Genomic DNA, 23,896 nt, shown 5'->3' with positions numbered 1-23,896 from the left:
CGTATAGTTTGAGGACTGGATGAACTTTGTGATCAGTAAACTCTCATGTAGTATGTTTTGCACATTGTACTCTGGAAATACGGAGACTGAATGCAACATGTGAAGTTGTAATCGTCCATGTTTAAGTCTCAAATACTCACACACAGTCCAACACACAAATACAGTACATAACAATACAATACACCAGAGGTGTGTCGTGCAGTGCACTGCACATTTGTGTTCAGAGGTAGCGCACCTGCCCGGGCATCATGCTGTCCGCGGTGCTGAAACAGTGACGTAGACCGTTCTGTTAATCACGCATCCTCTCTTCTCCTGCCATTTTTGTGCTACTGGCTAACTTGCTAATCAAGGGGTCTCCATCAGCAGGAGGCGGAGAAGACTGCAGGCGGCAGAGAGAAGCAGTCAAATCAAAGGACCTGAGCCTTCCCTGGAGAATCGGGGAGTTCCCGCACACAGGAAACTCTTGTTAGAAAGGCTACACAATGTCCGATTTCGACAGCAACCCGTTCGCAGACCCGGATTTCAGCAATCCTTTTCAGGTAGCTGACACGGCTAGCTAGCAAGCAAGCAAGCTAGTATACGCTTGAAAACCCACTGAGGCCAATCTCACTTTAGCATCCCTGCTTGCAGAATGAGCTAATCATCAAATTTTATACCTCGATAGTTTTGTAGAGGGAGTGCCGAATAATTACATGGTCACAATGCACTGTTGCTGGGGATATCTATTGTAAACGAATTTAAAGGAATTATGTCATTTGAGAACAAAGACACATTATGTCAACGTTAGCTAGCTGGATAGCATTAGCTCTGCCCACCGTCTGTAAACACTCGCTGGCCACTGCTAGCTTGATGGACAGTTTACCGGGTGGCTAGCTTAGGACAGGTGCATTTTTGTGCTCATATCACAGTGTGTTATGTACTTTCACAGTATCCAGCAAACATTTGGCTGCCTTTGCAGTCATGTAGACTAATATTTTGGCAACACAGACACTGTACATCTGTTTTCGATGTTAAGCAAGGGAACAAGATATTAATTTCTGCTACAGCTTGTATTTTATTCCACCTTTTATAAACCACACGCTTCCAGAAATCTTAAGGCTTTAATTTCAAGCAACTGTTGAGTCCCCTTTACTTGAAGCTGTGTTTATCAGGGTGTTTTTAGCTTTTCACAAAACATGGTGGAAAGCCTTAATATTAGTAGAATACCATCATTAAAGTGATACATTTACATGTTGTTTATGTAAACTTCACACCGCTGATTTTCAGAAACTAAAGGCCGTCTAACGGCATCTTGTGAATGAAGCTTTTGGTCTTGCAGTTTTAGTTTTAATTCCCTAAATTCCTATGTGGACCTTTCTGCCCTGTAGGATCCTTCGGTGACCCAGGTGACACGATCTGCCCCTCCTGGTGGTCTGGAGGAGTATAACCCCTTCACAGACGCCAGAACGGTCAGCTTTAAGGGCAACTTCATTGATGAGTAGTGTGCATGCAGTTTATGTGCTTCTTAGTCAGTGACCTCGTTTTTATCCCTTACCCTCATCCTCTTTCTCTCCTCCTCCTCCTCCTCCTCTCAGTCACAGAGGATTTCAGTGACAAAATATGACTGTGGCCTAATTACACTTTTTCTTAATGCTTGCACAAATATTAACATAGAGGATCTCTGCTGGGTTACAGGCAGCCCCAAGAAACACCCCCAAATCTACTCCAGCACCTTCCCAGAACACACAGCCTGCCATCATGAAGCCCACAGAAGAGCCGCCAGCTTACTCACAGCAACAGACTCAGGTAAAACACACAGGAGCATTCATATACATGTTTCACATCCAGTTTTCTTCTCATTTTTTTGTTTCAGTTAGGTTGTCAACATGTTTTTGTCATTTGCAATTCAAACTAAACATATTTGGTTAGTCACACTATGTTTTTTCTCATCTTTCTACTAAGTTAATAATATAAAAAGAGCCGTGAGTGTGTTATAGCCATTAAACACACAGTGCCCAATGTGCAAGTGCTGAAAAGTAATTGAAAACATGGCTGTGAAACATTTCTTGGGAAGCAGTGTGTTAACATCATTTAACGTCTAGCTTGGAGTTGATGAAGAGATGGAGTTTCAGAATGGAGGGTCAGAGTGCAAGTGAGGTAGATAAGAGAGAAAAATCTGTCAGACAGAGGTGGACATCAACAGCTGGATTTATTCTGTAAAAGCAGGCCTATACAAGAAAAATGGAAATGTAACCTGTTAGGCCAAGAAGCACAAATCTGTAGATCATTGCAAAATTCCTGTCTCTTCTTGTCTTGTTACATTCATCACGTCTTGTCTTGTTTATTTAACTGGAGCAAGTTCAGCACTAGATACAAACCGCTGAGGATACTCATTAACAGAAGGTCCAGAAGGACGCAAAAAAATCTAAGAAAACTTTGGCTTGATGGCGTTGTTTTTTTCAGTCTCAAATTTTATCTGTGAAGAATGGTGGAGGTTTTGTTATTGGGGTATATACGGCTCCCAATGGAACTCTAACTCTGACATTAATCTTTGATTTTATTGCTGACAGAAGCAACGGGATGAACCTGAATTTACAGTCAAAGCAGCTAAAATGCACTTTAGAGGGAAGATGTTGAAGTTTCCACAGACTAAAGACTTTTCTGAAAGATTAATTTACTGGTCTGAGAAAAAACTCAAGGGAGTCAACTAGGACTGTAGAACTTAAACATTATTAATAGAAATACTGCTTATGTTTTTAAGAGCTACTTTAAACAGTTAATCACATTCTTTGAAAATAAACTAGTATTTTTAATCTTGCTGAATAAGTGGTACTTTGCACATCTTACACACAGTGCTGGATACATTTGAAAACATGGGCTAATGTTAGCAGTCTCTCCAACAGCAGACGTCTTTCCTTACATGTCTGTGCAGAATGTAGTTGTACATTTTTCCAATCAAGTGGTTATAAGCTACCGTACTCTCGACACAGCCTAGATACGAGTGGGCTGCAAACTCACACTAGTTTGCGCAGCTGTCTGTCTCATTTCCCACCTGCTTGTTTACAATTTCCCATCAGAGAAAGAGAGAGGCGCTGCTTTCTATGGTGGGTCGCTTTAGTTAACCAGCATTTCTGTTGCAGACTAGCAAAAGCAGCAGTGTTCAAATGTCCTTTTTTTTAGCTAGCTCTGTAGATCCCTGTGTACAAAAAAGAAGAGTTAAAGGTGGCTAGCGAGTCCCAGACAACCTAGACTTTGGGCTCTGTGTTAAAGGTGATCAAAATTGAAAAAGAACCAAAAATGTGCAACTGTCCCCATACCTGCAACACTACAACACTCTGTCCTTTCCTCTTGTTCTTCATATACTTATCTGATTTCTGATGGCCCATCAGCGGCGTAATGAGGTACTGCCTTTTCATTTAATGTTTCCTGCACCCTTTTATGTCACTGTCTTGAATAGTGTGGATCCATTTAATGACCCTTTTCCACCTGTAGCATCACTTTAGAGTTGTATAGAACTAGCTGTTAGAGGCAAGTGAGTGAACTGCAGTTGTTGATACGTTTTAAAATCAGAGCCCGTATTTTCCCTTGTTAAACTAACATGTCTGAGCTTTCCCTGAGTGACAAAACCTTTACTTACATCATTGGACTTCGTGTCATACTGGACCTCTGTCAGATGTTGGATTGTGAGCTTTAAGATCACATCTGTGTTTGTCTCAGGACCAAGCGCGTGCTCAGGCTGAGTTGTTGAGAAGGCAGGAAGAGCTGGAGAAGAAAGCAGCAGAGCTCGATCGTCGAGAGAGAGAGTTACAGTCCCACGGAGCCGTCGGAGGTCAGTCAGTCCATCAGTTACCCATTTGAATCACTCGCACGCTTCAACCTCAAAGTCTGAATTCTGGGTCCCACTCAGAGCTGGACTAGCAACAGCGCTGATCTAAAAGTTGACTTCTTACCTTGACACTAACATATCAGGCGTGGCGCACAATTTGTGAAGAGCATTTTAATTCTGTGCAGGTACAGTTTTACATAAGTATGGAACAGGAAATGCTCCAGTTTAAGTTTTGCATTGAGCCAAAAAATGTCCAGTTGATCAAATGGACCAAAGTGTGTTGCTGTGTGTGAGTGCATGTGTAGGTGCGTGTGGTGCAGGATGGGAGTGAAAGCGACACACAAGCTATATATCTTAGTGAATGTCTGATTTACAAAATTGGAGATTTAATACAAGTTGCATAAAATAAATAAATGGTGATTGACAAACACCGTTTTAAAACGTAAAAGAAAGTATTTCTCTGTATTTGAATTAAGAAGGCATAATGTTATAGTGCATGTTCATGTTTAAATGTACATAGGACAAATCTAATTGAAGTAGAATTGAATAGACTGAATGAAACAAACATTTCATGTCAATCACTCATACTTTATTCACATTTACTAATTGTAGGATAATGTCCGTGGTGATAATAACTTGTAACATATTTTTTTCTGCCTTGTTAAGATTCTTGCAAACAAATCTGTTAGTATCCTTAATAATATTTTAGCTTTAGATGAAAAAGCTCAACATCCAACCACTGCTTTGTTTCTCACCGCAGGGCGGAAGAACAACTGGCCTCCACTGCCGGAGAAGTTCCCTGTTGGTCCATGTTTTTACCACGACATTGCAGTGGACATCCCTGTAGAGTTCCAGAAGACTGTAAAGATTATGTACAACCTTTGGATGTGTAAGTGTACTATTTAGCACACCTCATCAATTTCTTTCTAAATTAACCACATCAAGTGGGTCTACAAGATGCAAGTAGGGCTGCCACAAACGATTATTTTGATAGTCGACTAGTCACCGATTATTTTTGCGATTAGTCGACTAATCAGATCATGCATCAATTGGACATAAAACGGACAGCTTATTGCACCAGCAGCATCTGCTCTTATATAACTATCATTAGATTGCAGCTTTAAGTGTTTAAGGTATGTGCTAACTAAAAATAAAGACAAGATGGTAGTTTATTAAATTTTAATTAAATGTGCAGATTGTTTCGGTGGAGTTTAATAAACTCAGCCGATTTACTCAAAATACTGAAAAAAGCCAAACAATAACATTTTTAAGTTATCTAAGTGACTTATATATCATGTTTAACCTGAGTAGCGAAAGACAGCGGTGGGTTTGAAAACGATTTGCTCTGGTGAGCCTTGCCCCCGGCTAGCTATCGAGCTAGTGGGTAACAGACATCTCTGAAAACGTCGGAGCGCTTTTGAAAATATGTGGTGTCTTGATAAACTGAGCAGATATTTGAGGTTTACACAGCTACATTCTCGCCTGAAAACACGTTAAACGTTTATTTTGTGACCCAGAAAGAATAATAAGAGTAATATTAAAACTAGCTAGCTGCCGCCATTGTTGGAAACTGAGCTGGGCCGCGCTATGAATTCTGGGACACAGCTTCTTCTTCTTCGGGGTTTAACGGCAGCTGGCATCCTTGTACATGCAGTGCTGCCATCTTCTGTTTCAGTCCGTTATTACACTCTTAAATCCTACTAATTCCTACGACTTTTGGGATCTTACAAAGCTTCAAACGACGCGTCGACTATTAAATTAGTCATCGACGATTTTGATAGTGTACGTAATCGTGACTAGTCGACTAATCGTGGCAGCCCTAGATGCAAGTCACCTAAGAAACATCAACCGTTTGGTCATTCACAAGAATCTGTATAGAAAATGTTGCTTAGTATAAGTTTAGGTTTACTCTGAGGTTCTTTGTCATCTTTGTTTATCAGTCCATGCAGGCACGCTCTTTGTGAACATGTTTGGCTGTTTGGCCTGGTTCTGTGTGGATCCAACTCGTGGCGTAGATTTTGGCCTGGCTATGCTCTGGTTTCTGCTTTTTACCCCATGTTCTTTCGTCTGCTGGTACAGACCGCTTTACGGGGCTTTCAGGTAAGCTGAAACATGAAAAACCAAAAAGAAAAACACTGCCTTTCCACTGATATTTGGGGTCCAAGTCTCTATAAATATGTGGGTTGTTTTTATAGTTGAAATACAATAAATTGTATACACAGGAAGGCTGGAAAAAGACACCAAAAAAGAGATTAGGAGAGTAGGTCTAAGTGAACACAGACCTACAGGTATGTTCTCCAAAATCATTTCTGCTTTATCTCCTGTGTCTGTGGCCGATCACGGCTATCTTAAATAAAAACACTTACTGCCTGTCTTCTTCTTAAAGGAGCAGCTCAGGGATTTAAAGTCCCCTTACAGAAAACCTGTGTGCCCAGAAGAACAAGCTCAAACAGCATTTCTCAAACATCACAAACTCTCACAGCTTCTATAAAAACTGAACAGATGTGCACCTTCCTTTTAACACACATAAATTAACTTAAGATAAAGTTAATAGTGTTCCAAATATGAAACTGGTAAAAAGAGTTGGGCAGCTGACTTTGCCATGTTCTTACCGTGCACTCGACTATTTCACGCATAAAGGCTTTGAGAGAATGAGGGAAGGATTAAGTAATTAATGTTTAATGGAGGATGAACTAGTGGCACAGTTTGACTTTATTCCCTCCACATTGCTCTCTTACCATTTCTTTTTTTTCCACCGTAGGAGCGACAGTTCGTTCCGCTTCTTTGTCTTCTTCTTTGTCTACATCTGTCAGTTTGGAGTTCACGTTCTACAAACCATTGGCATCGCTGGTTGGGGAACATGGTGAGTATTTTGTACTTGAGCTGATCCAGGCACCGTAGATCAGTGTGCACTGAAGATCACATTGTCATCTTGGTTTTTTCCTTTGTCTTGCCAGTGGTTGGATCGCAGCTCTAACTGGCCTGAACACCAGTATCCCTGTAGGAATCATCATGTTACTCATCGCAGCCCTCTTTACTGCTCTGTCTGTGGGCTCCCTCATTATGTTTAAAAAGGTAACACAACACAAAGACGGCATCCTTACAGTGACAAAGGATATTATTAGTAAAAGGTTTTGCTGTGACAATATTGGGGAGAGGACATAGAGACGCTGTAAAAGTGAGATGTGGCACTCTGAGAAATCAGTGGGAGAATTTTGGAATGCCAAAGATGGCAGGAGTGCCGAGCAAATCGACAGCTGAAGCGGGAAATATGAGAGCCAGTTGGGCAGTGGCAGACAGATCTACTTGTAACTGTAGTAAAGAGTTAGGGTAGGGTAGTGTACTCTATAATATCTGCTCTCTGGATTGCAACCTAAACGAGGTCATGATGTTCTGTATTTCGCATTTTGGGCAAAGTCACCAAATCAAATGTAAATGAAAATTCAATCAATTCAGTTTTTATGTGAAGTTGACCTCCGAAATTAAAGTTATGGCTCGTTCTCCATTCATTTTAATTGGGGCTTTATTAGCTTGGAATAAGTGCCCGCAAATGTTGCCAGGATGGCTGCCAATAAAGAAGACTTGCTTCTACGAGGACTTAAGTGGACAGAGAAGAGGGAAACATCTAAACTAGGGATCTAAAACTACAGCCCACTATGATCCTAAGTTGGCCCTTTAGTAGTGTATCTCCTCCTTTCTCTCACTATAAATTTAATCCTTGTGATAGCTTAGAACAAAGAAAAAGAAGTGCAGTCTCCACAGTGTGACTCAGTTTTTCTATTTGATAAAGAAATGTTCTTGTAGTAAATGAAACAAATCTGTTACAAAACTGCTTTTTTGACTGTTAAATCAACAAAATTTCAAAAGTTTTTATCAATTTGCAGAAAAGACTCTTTAAAATCTTTTTTTAGTTTATAGTGAAAGATCAGAGAGTTTTTACTTTGCTGGTGTTTTGTTTTGTTTTTTTAATCTGAAATTAATGCCACTCTCCACATTCTCCAGAGCTGTCCAGTGGACCAGATTGTATTTTTTTTCCAGCCCATTCTGGCCCCTTATGTTTGACACCCCTGGTCTACATCATCTTGTAGTGTGTTAGAAATAAGCATAGTGCTGTATGCCAAGAAGAATCAGTGCTATGACTGGACAGGAAGAGAAACATCTTTCCTATCGAGCATGCTGTGCTGTGCTGCAGTTCTTTTGGTAAATTTAAACCAAATAAATTGATTGCAACTAATTCCTTGTCTTCTTTCCACAGGTGCACGCGCTCTATCGCACCACCGGTGCTAGTTTTGAGAAAGCCCAGCAAGAGTTTGCGACCGGGGTCATGTCTAACAAGACCGTTCAGACTGCAGCTGCCAACGCTGCAGCCAATGCTGCATCCAACGCTGCTCGCGGGGCCTTCAAAGCTCATCCATAAACAGATGTGGTACACGTGCTCAGTGCTCATTTAAACACACACACACGCATATACTTAAACACACACACAAACAGACAAAATGGAGATGCACAACTCTGGCCCTGCTGGTCCTCGGATCAAATTGATAATATTTGTGAATGTTTGCCCTGCACCGACACACTTTGCTTAAAAAGTGTGAAGCAAAATAACGGAAAAAAATGATCGGAGTTGTCCATCTTCACTTTAAATCATATATCAGCTCTCCTGCACACACCTGGTCAGCTTTTCAGTCAGGTGACTATCTGCTCACATCCCACAAAACATCCAGCAAGTGACTCAAGGTGTGCTCCGACTGTGTGAGATTTCATCGCACACGCTTGCGCGCTCCTTTACTCTCCTTGTTCGTCTGTCCCCTCGAGGTGATCGTAGGTCAGGTAAAGGTCGCAGCTCGACCATACCTTATTTCTGTGAGGGTGATGACCCCCAAACAGCTTCCTGCCTGATAAATGAAAAGTGATCTGACCGTGGTGTTTTGCACATAGTTTGGTTTTCTTGCCCGTATACTGAAAGTGGCTGGGCCTCTGTGCGAATGTCTGCTTCACTCTAAGAAAATTGTGGCTCTGATTTCTTTCTTCTTTTTTTTTTAATATAATCCAGTGCTCCGTCATTAAGCTCTGAAAGGTAAATGGTACCTTGTCCTATATCTGTGCTTTTGTTGTGAGACAAGTACCATTCTTGTTATAGTAAAAGACAAAACAAAAAAAAAAATCACAAGAATAGGAAAATGTCTGTATGTTCTTATATAAGGACCTGCCCCCTCCCAACAACACCTGCCAGGTGCGCCATTTTTTTCCTGCTCTGTGTGCTACTTTGATTGACAGCGTGGGCTGGGTCAGCATCTCTAGATTTGACAGCATGATAGCGGCATGCATGTTTAGCACACCCAAGGTAGCTAAGTCTTTGGCAAAGTCATTCTTCCCACTTCCTTTTGGTCCCAGCTACAAGGAGCTGGTTTTCGGTGAATGTCTGCCTACTTATTCTCCCTCGGTTTTGCTGTGAGGGCTGTTTGCATGTCTCGGTGGCTGCCTGACAGAAGATGATGGTTAAGAGAAGAAAATTGGAAGGAAAAGGGGAATGAAAATTGAATATTAGCTTTTTTTTCCCCCTTATGTGTGTATTAACGCAAAAACTGTGTGGCCCTCGGTTGTTTTTGTAGCTCCTCATACTCGAAAACTAACGCTGCTATGAATCTCAGAGGCGCTCGGTCGTGGCCTCCCGCTGTCGTGTTTCCTATTGAAAAGGATGCGTACCATTCATAGGGATCAGACCTGCCTTTTCTCACAGAAGAATCACTGTCCACAGTTCTGGATAAAGTGATAAAGCTATCATTTTTCCTGAGATTAACCTGCATACATAAACTTGTAAAAAAACATTGACACCGTGTATATGTACACTACATAGGCTAACACTCCATTTTTGTTTTCCTCTGTCAGTAGTGAATTACTGGCATTTGAAGTTTTATAGCCAAAATAAGCATTAATATAACAGAAGATTGGACTTGGGGTGCCGTCACTATGATACACTAATTTATCTACAATAATAACAGTGTTATCCAGCACCAAGTTGTACAGACTACTGTCACTGATGTGAAATATGGATGTGGGTTTCTTTCTTTCTTTTTTTTCTTTGTGCTTTAGCACCTCTCATGATGTTGGTGAGTGCGTGAAGATGTGCATGGCAGAAGACGGGTGATAACTGGCACTACTGTTATTAAAAATGTATAGCCTGAACTTTATCGTGGACGAAATGCCGTCAGTGTTAGCTAGCTGAGGCTCAGTAATTTGTCCTGAAAGAATAAGCCTAGATCTCTGCAGTATTCTTTTGATTTGGACGTAATTTCATCGAAATTCATTGCACATTTCTTGTTTTATGTTGAACGTAGCGCAAGAGAAAAAGTGTTTTTATTTATGGTGTAATTTAAACTGTTTGCATTTTGTTTCCTTTTTGGTTTGTGTGGGTTTTTTTTAATGACACTGTCATAGCATCAGCTAGATTTAAAGTTTTTTTTTAAAGCGTTTAATGACTTTGCAACTTGACCTTGCAAGAGGTGTGCTTGTCGTACGAGGATGTGTGTTTATGGTTGGTATGAAAGAGGAAAAAAAATAAAAATAAGCTCCCTCAAGTGTTATTCTATGTCCTGAAAAGCTGTGAGAAATCTACCAAATGTCCATACAGATTTGTTTTCAAATCTCAGTTTGTGGTGTGATCCCTTTCCATGTTTTACTTTGAGGTATTCTTTTTCTTACATACACCTACATGAGTCCCATCTATCTATAGTTTCAAACAGTTGTTTTACAAAGCCATGCTGCAGTGGGTAATTTCTTGATGTATTTGATGAGCTGGTCAGCAGTACAGAACAATGTGTTTGAAGTTTGCCAACACAAAACTGTGTTTTGGACCTGTGACTATGTTATTTCACTGAATCAGAGAAAAAGAAAAAAAAAAAACTCATCCAGAAAGGGACACTTGTATATTTTGTAAAGTTGAAAAATCGATCCCCATTATCAAATCACGTGTAAAAAGAAGTAATGCACTCTTGTCTGGCCTTTGTCGCATGTGAAATAGTTTGAGTTTTGTATATTTATGGTATTAACATGAAATAAAATTTCAAAGAAACGATTGTGGATTTGTTATATAATTACAAATTTATCCTCTTGCCGTGATTTAAAAACAAAAAAAAAAACATTAAGAATGACCATGGAGAAGGGTATCTGCTCAAATTCAAACTGTGTCAAAATGAGGAAGGAAAGGTGGTCTCGGAATTTCAGAAACTGCCATTTTACTGGGAATTTCCCACACAACCATCTCTAAGGTTTACAGAGGATGGACTGAAAAGGAGAAAATAATCGGTGAGCCGTAGTTCTCTAGGCAAAGATTGTGCTGATGCATGCAGAGGTCAGTGGAGAATGATTCAGCTTGAAGCAGTATGACCAAAGGCAACAGTAACTCTCACATCTTGGTTGTAACTGCTTGTTATAATGAACCAAAGTATGCAGAAGATAATCTCTGAGCATACAACGCATTAAACCTTGAAGCAGATGTGCTACAGATGTCACAGTTTTTTTTTTATTCATACATCCATTCATTTATTTTACTGGTCATGTTTGAATACAAATTACTTTTTTTTGGTGGCATACTAAAAAAGTTTAAGAACCACTTGGACTCCGAAGCCTGTGACACAGTTTGCAGGGTATCATACATACATGCTTAGAGATGAAAAGATTCACGAGATTTTCAAAAGTTAAACAAATGGATTTAATATAAAATTTAAAATTTGCCAGTAAAACAAAAAAAAAAAAAAACCTTGTTAATCATCTCATATCACTTCAGATTTACCTCACAAGCCTCTTTTAACACTGTTATGAGCTAATGTCCACCGTCCATCTCCAGGGGTCAGTGTTTCATCAGGAAGTCTTGGCACAGTAGAAACAGAGTTGACACATTTCTAACACAGAGTAAAGAAGTCCTGCTTTATTTAAGCACAGGTTCTCTGTCCTCAGATATATCACCCTCTCATACATGAAGCCTCATACAGTGTTCCACTTATACTCTTTTGTTAATGTAACAAAAATAGCAGACAGTATATATTTAATCACAGTCATACTATGTGTTTGGATGTAAATCCATATCACAAGTTCACTTTCATTCTGCCTACTTGCTCTCAGAAAACAACACTAATGGAATTATTGCACATCTACAATGAATAAAAGCACTGCATCACATGAATCCTAACATATACAGAAACATTTAAATGGATGAATTAGAAATGAATACAATATGCAGCAATGTGAAATGATTTAAAGGCCGAGTGCAAAATAAAATAGGTTCCAATTGGAAAACCATCAAACTGTAATGGAGGTTCACTTTAATCAGCTTTGCAAAAGTGTCCAAATCACTCACGAGTGGGAATGAAGTGTAATGACCCAGTGGGAGGTTTTTTTTTTCAATCCTTATCTTTTCCTTTTGGGCACCTTCACAAAGCCAGAACTTGTGTTTATGGCTTTCTGCATGTCATACGGTATTTCATGATAAACCACCTGCTTTATCTTGCTGCTTTAGCCCGTCACAAAGCCACACACAATGAAACATCTGGCAGAGCTCTGTTTTCTTTTGTTTGTTTCTGCATACGCACACACAAACAGTTATTAAGCTACACAATCAGTTAAACAGGAGGAGCTCCCTTTGAAACTAAAAATCCCTTCTGTGGTGATTTTCAACTTAAAGCGTTTAAAAAGAGTCTCAATGTCCTGCTACCACAGAATCAGAGCACATAGGCATTTAAGAAACCTCAAGTTAATGTCTATCACCAGAAGTGGCAAAAGTACAGATTTTCTTTACTCAAGCAGAAGTTTTTTTTTAACCCATGTTAAAAAAAAAATAAAAAATACTCCAATAAAAGTTTTTTACTTGAGTAAAAGTAAAAAAGTACAGGCTCTGAAATGTACTCATAGTAAGAAAGTAAAGTAGCTCAAGACTACTAACCATTTTTGTTAAAAGGTAACAGAACCTTATGCTATATTAATAAAATAATAAAATATTTGTACAAGAGCGTTGCTGGGTGTTTGAGTTGATGAATCTGGTAGTGGTTAGTGATCGAACCCTATGAATGAACATAATGATGGTTAAAACAAATAAACTGGCTTTCTGGCCGTGTTTAACATGTTAAATCTAAAAACTTATCCACTGCCAATCCAAATTATTTCACTAACCTCCTGCTATTCCAGCAAAAAATAAAAAAACGTATAAGTATATAAGTATTCCTCCTTCTCCAGCTTTACCAGAGATTTTTAAACTGAAGTTCTAAAAGGGGGGAAGCATTTTATTCCCTTTTCAACTGCTCATCAGGTAGTCTCCATCACAAGAGAGTAATTTAAAAAAAAAAAAAAAAAAAAAAAGACATTGGGGGGGGGGGGGGGGGGGTATTATTAAGGCCGTTTACAACAATCAGCTGATTTTATCCAGACTATCATGAGGGGGGGGGAAAATCCCCACTGAGAAACATCTGTCCTCCCTCCACAAAGTTGTAGTCCACATCAGAGAAATTACACCGTGGGTGATCTTCTGCAGCTTCCCAGGGTTTCTAAAGGCTCAGAGCAGGCAGATCAGACTTTTCCCATCCTCAATCTCCTCCTGAACTTTATCGCTGGAAGTAGCGATCTCGGCCTGTGCAGACAGAACGGCACACAAGAAGGTTGCTAGCGTTCCTCCTATCGCTGTGTAGAACGCCCAGCCAAGTGAACAATTAAATGGTCGAAACGGCAACGCATCGGAGCCACAGTAGAACTTCACCTTCTCTGAACCCCAACCGGCAGGGTACAGCATGAGGCCGACCATCAGTAACAGGCCTGGAGGAAGAGCAGGTGATGATATGAGGGGTTTAGTCATGTCAGAGCTGAAGGTTTGAACAAATCGCAGTGCAGGTGGGAGAATAGTGAGTCAACTTTGCTAAAGACAACACCAATTTTTCAGCTGACGAGATGATTTGTAATCGGTGGAGAGAACTCCTTTGACCCTCATCCTCAGTGGTGATATCACGTAATTACAGACTACCTACTCAATAAAGCTGGGCAGTCAAACCCGCCTGTGTGATTCATTGCAAAATATACAGTGGTAAGATTAATAAACTTGGGAAAGTATGATGAACATCAGATGTTGTAAAGTCAGATGTTGTAACTTGCCAACACAAAAGCAGAACTGACATTCCTTACAGACTATGGCATGATTTCAAAACTGAGCTCGAACAGCCTTGCTTGCACAGACTTGATGTGATAGACGCTATACTGGCATATTAGTATTAGCTCTGGAGCAAGTGATATGCAGCTTCTCAGTTTCTTGAATTTGACCATGATTCAGCAATGCTATTCTTGAAATCAGTTCCTGTAACATACAACATCTAGTATTAATGGTGAATGAACCCAGTAGATTCATGGCAATGAAAAAAAAAAAAAAAAACTTATATTCATGTATTTGTTGTATGTTTGTAGCCTTTCATGGCAAGTCAGCTATGATAAGTTCAAGCCCACTGCAACCCTAAACTCAATAAACAATTATGGATGGAGGGTTGGTGGGCAGGCTTGTTATTTTTCTAAGAGTAAATATACTGAAACTCAGAAACTTTGTTTCTGGACTCAAAAATGAATCTGTCTTGGTTGAGACTGGTCTTTTTAATAAGTCCTTCTGTTCATAATGTTGCTATTTTACTACTTTATTTGACACCTGACTGTGTTATAGTATATTAATTGTTTATTTTTATTGCCATTTGCTGGATTGTGGTATGATTTTTTTCACTGAGAAAACATAGGGAATTGTATTTTTTTCCTTGTTTTTAAGTTTCTGTATTTACATTTTTTTATATATATATATAGTAATTTCTGAAATCTGTTTTCATTGATATTTGGTAAACAGTAGCTAGTATACTCTGGGGTGATCCCTTAATCTGACTGGTAACTGGTTTTACTCCAGTAACTTTATTATATATGCCCTTTCATACTATAATTAATTTATGTCATAAAATAAAAAACATTTCAATTTAGTGGAAGCTGTCCTCAGAGCATAGTTTACATATATATGAAGGTGGGAGGGGGCACATGATTACTTTCTGTAACAAAGATACTTAACACATACATACAGATTAACAATTTACCTGCAACAGCCTGAAGCAGTCCACAGATGTTGAATATGCTCTTCTTCAGGATGCTCTGAAAACACAGGCTGAAGATGGAGATAAAGGCCACACACCCAAGCACTAATGTCCCCGCTGCCAGAAACAACATGGCAGCCTGCCAGAAGCCGCTGGCCACTTCTCCAAATGTCGTGGCATAGGGCCCACAGTTCACCTGCGAGGTCCCAATACGAAGGCAGCGGTTGTAAAGGCCGAGAGATGGCCGGTACTCTGAGTCCACTCCTGCCCTGGTCCCGCTGGTGTCATTCCGAGGCGATCCCAGCAACCAATCCGGGCTCATGAATGCGATGAGCTCAGCAAAGGCCACTACAATGCTGAGTAGGGTCCACAGCATGGAACGGCATGTTACAATAACATGGCACATGGCTTTAGCTCAGAGAAGGTAAAATGATGAAAAACTTAATAAAAATTCTTGAAGCCCTTTAAGCTATTGGAGAGTTTCAGTTCCCTTCCTTAGAAAGAGAAAGGTCTGTTAGGTTCCCTGCGCAGATCCAGAAGGGCTGCTGATCTTATCCTCTCAGAGCAGATGTTGTCCCTTCTCTCACCTCTTCTTTGCCTTCTTCCTCTTTGAGGTAATGTTTGGCTTCAGACATCCCAAATGGCAACAGCGCACCAAATCAGCTTCCTTTAGTCATGATACCGCCTGAACAGCAAGCCTAAATGAACAGAGACACACTGAAGTCAGCAACACAACAAGGACAGGGTGTAAGAAACATCTACAAATGATTCTCCAGCAACTATGAATCATCACGCTCCTCCTTAGGCTTTCCAGATGACAAACAGTGTCCAATTTGTACCTCTGTCATCAAACATTCATCCTTACCAAAAACCTACTCCCAAAGCGCTACTTTAAAGTCACAAACAGCTTGTTATGAGTGTGTAATAAGGCAAACTTCCCAGTGTGTGCTAGAACAGTCATGATGAATCACAATGCAGAGTTTATTCTGTCCTCGTTTTACTCATGGTAGACATCTGGCTGGTTGATTTTATCTGCAATGGGATAGAAACTGTGCGTTTTGCCACTAAGCAGGTGTTAGCGCAGAGCAGTGCAAAACTCTGTTACAGCATGCCACATTTGACAGAATCAAACAAAAGCCACTTTCAGTATTCACTAAAGTGGGTGGCTCCACATTTTTGATTTGGTAGATTTTATTTTTGGCCAGATGCCTTTCCTGACGCAACCCCCGAGGAATTTGTGTCTCCTCCTGGAATCAAACCATTAATCTTTCACTTGGGAAATGTGTAAACCACTACACTATGGAACCACTGATAGGATCACACAATATAATGTGCCATATCCTCGCCGCTGTCACAGGCAGACACAACATCAATGGGATCCTTCAGTTCACTGCTTAAATTACAGCCTGAATAAATGAATGTACATCAGCATTAGTTACTGGCTTTCATTAAGCTTAGCAAAGCAAAATGCATTTCTTTGTTCTTTATTCAACAGAAATAAAATCTGTATTCGTGCAATGGGCAGAAGTCCCAACAATCAATGGCACTGTTGCTGCATTATGATTTACTTGCTGTGACCATATTGGCCTCGACGCATCCTTGGTCTTAGGGGAGCAATGAAGTTTCTTGGAAACCCTCTGATGTCATGAACCAGCTGCATGATACATACAGAAAAATATGCAGGATGTGTTATCTTCACCATCTTGGCAGATCTCACTGGTAGAGCCAAGGGAAGCCTGTGTCTGTGCATTCCCCCAGACAGGCTTTAAAGATTATATTGACCTAAATTATATCCATATAATATATAAATTATTATTTTAATTCATCTCTGCTAGTACGTAGCCACAAACAGAATGCTTTACTTGCAGGTTTTGAGGACCTAAACTCAACAGATATTAATAGCATTTAACCAATGGTGCAGCTTGGTTTGCCGATTTCAAACTAAGAAGCATTTCTTTGAACTGTAAGAGGAAGCCACAGTTGTTCAAACCACAAAACCTCTTGCTGTGAGGCAACAGTGATAACCAAAGCACCACAGTGTTGCCCTGCATTTCACAACTGTATTTCGTGTAACATACTTGTCCCTTTGTAAAAAAAAATAAATAAACTAAACTAACTAAACCTTCATTCATTTTCTAGTTCTGCAAAAGCAAAGAACTAAAAAAAATTCATGTCTTTTGTACAAAGGGAGCGGGAGATATTTCAGAGATCTCAAAATCTGGAACCATAAAACCAAACGAATATTTTTGGCACAGCTTGGCACCACTGGAGTTAAGACAGAAGGGGTTCTCCCGTCTGTATCAGTTATGAGAAACCATTAGTCAAGCACTTTATAGAGCCATAACTTTCACATAGAAGGGAGGAGAGGCTTGTTTAACTAATAGGAGTCAATGTTATTGCTCTAATTCTTGCTGAATGTGTCATTTTGCCAGTGATGAAAAGTTCAGCACAAAAAAAATTAATTAAGAGCTATAAGTCACTCTGGTGACCTGCCAGGAATACTCCAAGTACAGCACCAGGAATCACATAATCAACCCTCCAGACTCAATTAAAGGCAATAAATCATTACACCACATCTGTCACGATCCAAGTCATTTCAAGGCAAAACACTTCAGGAATTTCCAGACCAAGTATTATCTGTTACCCATACACTGAATCACGTGAAGTCAGGATTAACCAGATCATAACAACAAAGTCGAAGCATGACGACATTTGAGTAGCAGGTATGAGATTTGGAACGGTTAAGCCATGATTCAGTTCAGGGGGATTCAGTCATGTCTGCAGTCCCCTGTTGTGTTTGAAAGTCATGACAGGATGTGTTTGTAGTTTGTGCACAAGTCTGCTTTGATTTTACTTGGACAGTGAAGCCGTCTTAAAGATTCCTAGTTAAATCTCATCTCGTCTGCTTGCGCTTGAGCAGAATTTTAGTGCTTCAGGACACTTGAACTTTATTCTCTTACTACTATCTCACACACTAATTAGAGATCACACAAAATTCCAGCTAAAATACACTGTCTACAAATAATTACCCAGAGGGAGGTTAAACAGAGGGAGTGCATTTCAATTACAACTGGGCTGAGTAGAGATGAAGAAGATCCGCCAACATCACTGGTCGTTTTCAGCCCCGTAAGGAAATGGCAGAAATAAACAGGAAGCATCAGTGTCTGTGCAAACGTTTTAGAGATTCACTCATGCATTGTGAGGATGACCTGTCAAACTACCCATCTAAACACAGTGTGTCTGAATGAGCTGCGAATCCTAATTTCAGGGAATTGTAGCTGTAAAGAAAAGACCGAGAACAATATAAGCAGGTATTTGAAGTGTGTTTATGTGTTTGAGGATGGTTTAGGGAGTGCCCTATTCTATTACAGTCCTTGAGATTGTTCCAGGCCTCTTCACACACAATGGCTCCTTATTCCATTCTGCAGACATTTCACACAACAGCACTCACCGCACAGGCAACTTTTTAGCTCTATTTATAGAAATCATTACAATACAGAAATGTCGTTTTTAAGTGCGTATGCATTGTGAGAAAATCAATGTGTGTTAATGTGGCTCTTTCAAGCGCACATAACCATGTGCGTACATTTGTTTGCATGAGCTTTTGTTTTCGGCTACACAGTCTACACTTTTAGTTCCTCTGGAGTTTGAGCCTTCTGTTTGCAGCTGATTATAACCCATCCAGCCTGAGCATGGTGCTCTCTGTTAAGACTACAATGCCCACAAATTAGCAGCTCTGTACAGAGATGGAGCCTACAAAACATACCTCGTCGAGGCAGTCAGCAGGCACCGTGTGATCTCTCTCAGCTACTACAGGAAACCTCTTCACTCACAGCTCGTCTACCGCTCTCTAGTCTCAAAGAGTGCTGTCAGAATTAAGCCTTAAAAAGTTAATGTTACACTTTTATTAGGACCAAGTATTTTGAAGTATTATCTATGCTTGTATTTAACTCAAAATTTTAGAGAGCATACAAATTAATCGCCCGTTTCTTTCCGGGGTTACCAAGCTTGGCTGATCAATACTAATACAAGCGCTATATAAATGCAATCCATTATTAGTATTATTATTATTACACAGCAAAATCTCCAGTGTTAAATTAACACTAGAGAGTGTCTATATGGGTCCAGTTTTGAAGATTAACAAAGACTAACACTGAGCAGTGCTGATTTTCTAACACTGGAAAATAACTCAAAATGTTAGAAATATTCCAGTGTTAGAAAATATAGACACTCTCTAGTGTTAATTTAACACTGGAGATTTTGCTGTGTATTAGTACCAACTTGTTGATAGGCATTTGCCTGAGTCTGTGGATGTATGCATGTATATATATATGCACATTCTGTGCATAAGAGTGCTTACTGCAGTATTGTTGAGAGAGCATAAAGGTCACTACATCCTGAAATTGATGAATACTTTCCGCTTGTTTGGTGGTTGTTCTGGGAAAGCGCTTGAACAGCACTTCCTCAGCAAGGTCAAGATTTTCTGTGTGTTTATATGAGCACTGGGGAGGAGTATTTTACACTTAACGGCACATCAGACACTCAGAATTATGACTTATTCATAACCCAGTGATCAAGGCACTGTGGGTGAGAGGCCTTTGCTTCCCCGTTGCTTTTGATAGATACATATCTTGAAACAGCCAGATCTTTGTTACTGCAGCTCTCTCTGTGCTTGTGGAGTCGCTCTCATATGCATCATCCCCAACACCGACAGACCGTGGAGACTCTTTCATGAATCCTCCCTGATGCAGAGTTTGATGTTACGGTAGATATGCAATAGGATGAAAGATGTTCAGCGGTAATGTGGTTCTGAATCTGATCTCGACCTGCTTTATCCCATGCTGCTCTCCCGTCCTGACACAAACCAAGCCTGCTGCACAGCATTACAAGCATGTAGAGAGGGCCCCGAGCCAACTTACACACAGCCTTCTAATACTTCATTCAACAAGCCAACATGAACAGTCTCCTTGCTGCTATGAGACAAACTTTCTCTCATGGAATTTACAAAAAATGCAGTCTGTGGGCCAACAGCCAGCCATGTGGACCACAGGTTAGACATGAAACCTGTTGTCCAAGCAGTTTGTATGCCCAGTAAAGTTTCTACTAATGAAACGAAATGTCCGTTTGACTCCAAGCCCCGGATAAAACAGCAGATACATATGTGGGTCAGTCAGCTAGCCGTTAGAGGAAGCCGCTGAGGAGTTAATTGGTCTGAGATATCAGCAACAGTGCTGGTATCATGCCAAGGTGCTGAGGTAATGAGTGCAGGCCACTGTAGTCTGTTCTGAAGGGTGAAAAGTGAATGAGGACTGAACGTGGGTGGTTAAGAGATCTAAAGCATGCTGACCCAGATTATTTGGTAAAGGGAGGATAGACACAGCCATTAAAATGGGAAACAAAGTCCATTCATTGAAGATGTGAGAGACGATGAAAATGCTATTGTTTTTCTGTGATGAGCCTGTTTAGAAAAGCATGTTTGAGCTGGTAGATCAGCCGCCCATATCAGATGACCCCCCCCCTTAATTTGGATAGAGATCCCCCAGTAGCAAATTTTTCATAACCTAAACCATAAGCCCCAAGTCGAGCTCTGCTCTGCGCTGCTCATCTGGAAGTAAGGGCCTCATAAAAGGCTGACTCACTATCTTTAGGGCAACACAAGGGCTCATACGATATGTGAACAGCAAGCACACTCAAATGATAAAACTTTCTGTCTGCATCATCACAAATTAGGAAAATGAAAAATAAATATGATACTAAAGCAGTTTGATGCCAGTCAGAGTTGGGCGGGATCAAACGTGTCCTTCTACCATAAAAGAATGCAAGCAGCTGAGCTCAATATGACGTAAGTGAGAATGGAGCAATGCATCCACCACCCACGCTGGAAAAAATATATATTAACCGCATGTCTTTATTTTCCAATTAATTCCAGTACATTATTAATAAAAGCTTCTTGGTGCTTCATCAAGACTCATCATCACTTGTGGCCTTCAGTGTAGACCTGTAAACTTTTATCACTGCTCATTTTTATCTGCTGAACAAAAACACATCAACGGCACGCTCTCTTCACCTCCAACAAACTTGTGAAACCAAGACCATGTTTACCATCGCAAATGTCAGCTGTTTAAACAAAAAATTAAGAATGAAAAATAAGAGGAGATGTTGCAAGCAGAATTAATACGTTTTACCTAGTCCTTTGATTGCCACACCTAAACTTATAGCCTCAGGGAATTAACCATCCACCTTACTGCAGTGTGTGCTTCAACAAGAGGACAGAGAGCACCCAAGAGTGAGTCACACAAGGCATACCAAGCATAAAAGACAATAAGCGCAAAGATAAGTTTGATTTCTTTGGTTTACTTGCTCAATTGTCCCAGATATTATGAAACAAGAGCTGTTCTCATCAAGAATTCTCTCTTGCTAACCATAACCATGTGAGCTGCTGCTTTTGCTGCCCTCCATAAAGAGCGGAATGAAAGAGCTGCAGGAGGAGAAAATGTTTCCCATGGATAGGCATTTACCACAATTTGTGTCTCATAACGTCTGCCACTGAGTGATTGCCACCATCAAATGCATGTTTAGCGCTCCAGAGTGAGTTAGATTTATTTTGCAGGCCCAGATTAAACACAATAAAACATTTCAAGCTGCAGAAGACTATTACTGCTGATGAACAAACGCCAGCAGTTCTAACTTTCATATACAACCACTGGACCTAAGGTTTCGATGACAATAGAGGGGCCCAAAAATGTAAACAATAAGTCAACAGCGAGAAGCCCTCCAACATCATGCCATAACAATAGATCCCACTTCACTGACAAACAAACACAAATACACAATCATAAACGGTCCCAGCCTGTGCTCACTCAACCTGGCTATAATCGCATCAAAAAACACATGACTTCCCCACAGAAAAGTATCAGCCAGGCTCATTTGTGCGCGTGTGTGTGTGTGTGGATGTGCCAAAAAACAGAAGAAAAATCGGCCGTCTTCATCTGGTAGAATTCAACTCAACAAAGGCAACACAAAGCCATGCCGACACCATTCCCCCCTTACTCACTCTACCTCTCCAAGACATGCCACCGTTGGCCCAGAATGCACTTCTTCACTCTCAAAAACAGGTCGCCATGGCCCCTAACCTATTCAATCTGTGCAACACCCCGGCCTCTCACTCCCCATGCAAACTCTGTTGTAGCCTCACAGTTTGTGATGCACAAAGTCAGTAAGTGACCCTCACATTTCACTTACACAAAGACATGCATGACGCGGGCTGGCTCTACCCCTTCAGCCGTCCTGCTCTCCAGTTTTTTTCTGAAAGGATGATTGACGTACACACAATCTATTCCTTTCTTTTCTATTTTTTCCTTTCCTTAAAAGATCATAAGAGCTTTGGCATGTTAATTAGATTTGTATTCTATAAAACTACTATAAACACTAATATATCCATTTGGAAAGGATTTAAATACTAAAATCCCTTCAAATCCTTGTTTGTATATGTATGTGACATTTCCTCTCACTGCATTCACACTCTGAGATTTACATTCAGTTAGCAATAAGAAATGTATCAAAACACACGGACGAAAACAATAATTACAAGGAGGTAAAAACTAAAAAAGGCCACACAACACAACTATGTTAGTCTATGAAAAGAGTTCCATAAATAACTTGAGTATCCAGCTGTGGCTGCCTCTAAAGGTTTACATATCAAAGAATGCATGAAGGACAGTTTACAATCACACTCAGTAGAGAACAGGAGTCTCCCAGAAGGAAGCAAAATCTAAAGGACAGCAACAATGTGAAGAACTGTGTGGCTTAACTGGATATAATAATGGTTTTATCTACAATAATTAGAAGTCCGTCAATCGTGACCCTGACTCAACACTTATGCTTATGTTAAAAACTAGTTTTATCACAGCCTGATAAAAACCTCAATAAATAAATATGACTTACGATATTTCCTGCATTCACTAGAAGCACAGCTTGTATTTTCACTGAAAAAAAAAAGAAAAGAAAAAGACATCTCCCTTGGCTATCATCAGCACATTGCTCCATTCAATGACACCTAACAAGTTTGCGCTTGTCAAAACTCACTCATAGGAAAAGAGGGCAGGCTAGAGCAATCACACTGAAGGAAATTACGGCAGAACTACATAATCTTTTAAAAGGTCACTGGAATTTGTTGAACATTGTACGTGTAAGTGCAAAAAATGCAGTACTGATCATTCGATATGAGTCACAATGAGAAGTCCTCACTGAAAGTTAGTCATAACTCACTTTTGTCATTACTATTGCTAAAGTTTGTTCTTGATGTCAGCTTGAGTAAACACTGCAGATGTTTCTTGATTTGTTTGGTTTATGATGTAGCACCACTTCCCCTCACAGTGCAACAGTGTGTCAGGCAGAGAGAATATTACTCCCTGGGTGGCTTTCCAAAGATGGACCTCCACCCTGCACCGCACTTCAAGGACACGGGGTTGTGGTGGAAAGGGAAGGGGACAAAGGGCTGCTGTGCGGACATGTGCGAAATACAGATAAAGATGTGAAAACCATTAAAATATTGACGTTTTCAACCGCTGCCACATGCTGTATCAGAACACGGAGCCAGCTGCAAGTGCAGATAGCTCACTCTTTGAATAAATGCGGTCTTAACGCACAATCCTCCAAGAAGTCTTAAAGTGGCAACATGCCTGTGTATTACAACTCAGCGAAGCATGCGAACTCCAAAAACGTACAGCTGCGAATAATCAATGAAAAGCTTTCCGACGAAAGAAATCAGCTGACACGTGAACGTTAGGCTGAGCAGCGATTGGTTTACAGCTGTGCTTTAATGGTATTTTCAGCAATGAGATTCACATCTGCCGGCCAAAAGCTGTGTCATTGCTACAAACTCTTCTACTTACCGAAGTCGAAAAGCGGAGAAGTTTTGAAACACTGCTTCGTTTCCCGGGGTAGCCCAGCTTTCCAAGCACTCATTCACTCCTTTCTTCGGGACTCTCTCCTT

At 40.4% G+C, this 23,896-nt stretch overlaps 2 protein-coding genes across 2 annotated transcripts; one reads left to right on the top strand and one right to left on the bottom strand.

Moving 5' to 3' along the window:
- The first annotated feature begins 271 nt into the window (after positions 1-271).
- Positions 272-10,880, top strand: LOC146376381 (secretory carrier-associated membrane protein 1-like). The gene is made up of 9 exons (XM_084946094.1): positions 272-539; positions 1,368-1,448; positions 1,675-1,785; positions 3,697-3,808; positions 4,566-4,694; positions 5,746-5,905; positions 6,567-6,668; positions 6,763-6,880; positions 8,061-10,880. Exons 1-9 carry the CDS (start codon positions 483-485, stop codon positions 8,220-8,222), a joined length of 1,032 nt encoding a protein of 343 aa, XP_084802220.1. The 5' UTR covers positions 272-482; the 3' UTR covers positions 8,223-10,880.
- A 2,299-nt stretch (positions 10,881-13,179) lies between these two features.
- LOC146376380 (LHFPL tetraspan subfamily member 2a protein-like) lies at positions 13,180-23,896 on the bottom strand. The gene is made up of 3 exons (XM_084946095.1): positions 23,796-23,896; positions 14,905-15,599; positions 13,180-13,606 (listed from the first exon to the last, which is right to left on the bottom strand). The coding sequence occupies exons 2-3, from the start codon at positions 15,305-15,307 to the stop codon at positions 13,350-13,352; spliced, it is 660 nt and encodes a 219-aa protein (XP_084802221.1). The 5' UTR covers positions 15,308-15,599; positions 23,796-23,896; the 3' UTR covers positions 13,180-13,349.

This window comes from Perissodus microlepis, chromosome 12 (genome assembly GCF_051167445.1).
Source record: "Perissodus microlepis isolate ML-2025 ecotype Zambia chromosome 12, ASM5116744v1, whole genome shotgun sequence".
In the NCBI taxonomy this organism is placed as follows: Eukaryota; Metazoa; Chordata; class Actinopteri; order Cichliformes; family Cichlidae; genus Perissodus; species Perissodus microlepis.
The sequence above is the reverse complement of the archived record's forward strand: the minus strand, read 5'-3'. Positions and strand labels throughout refer to the sequence as shown.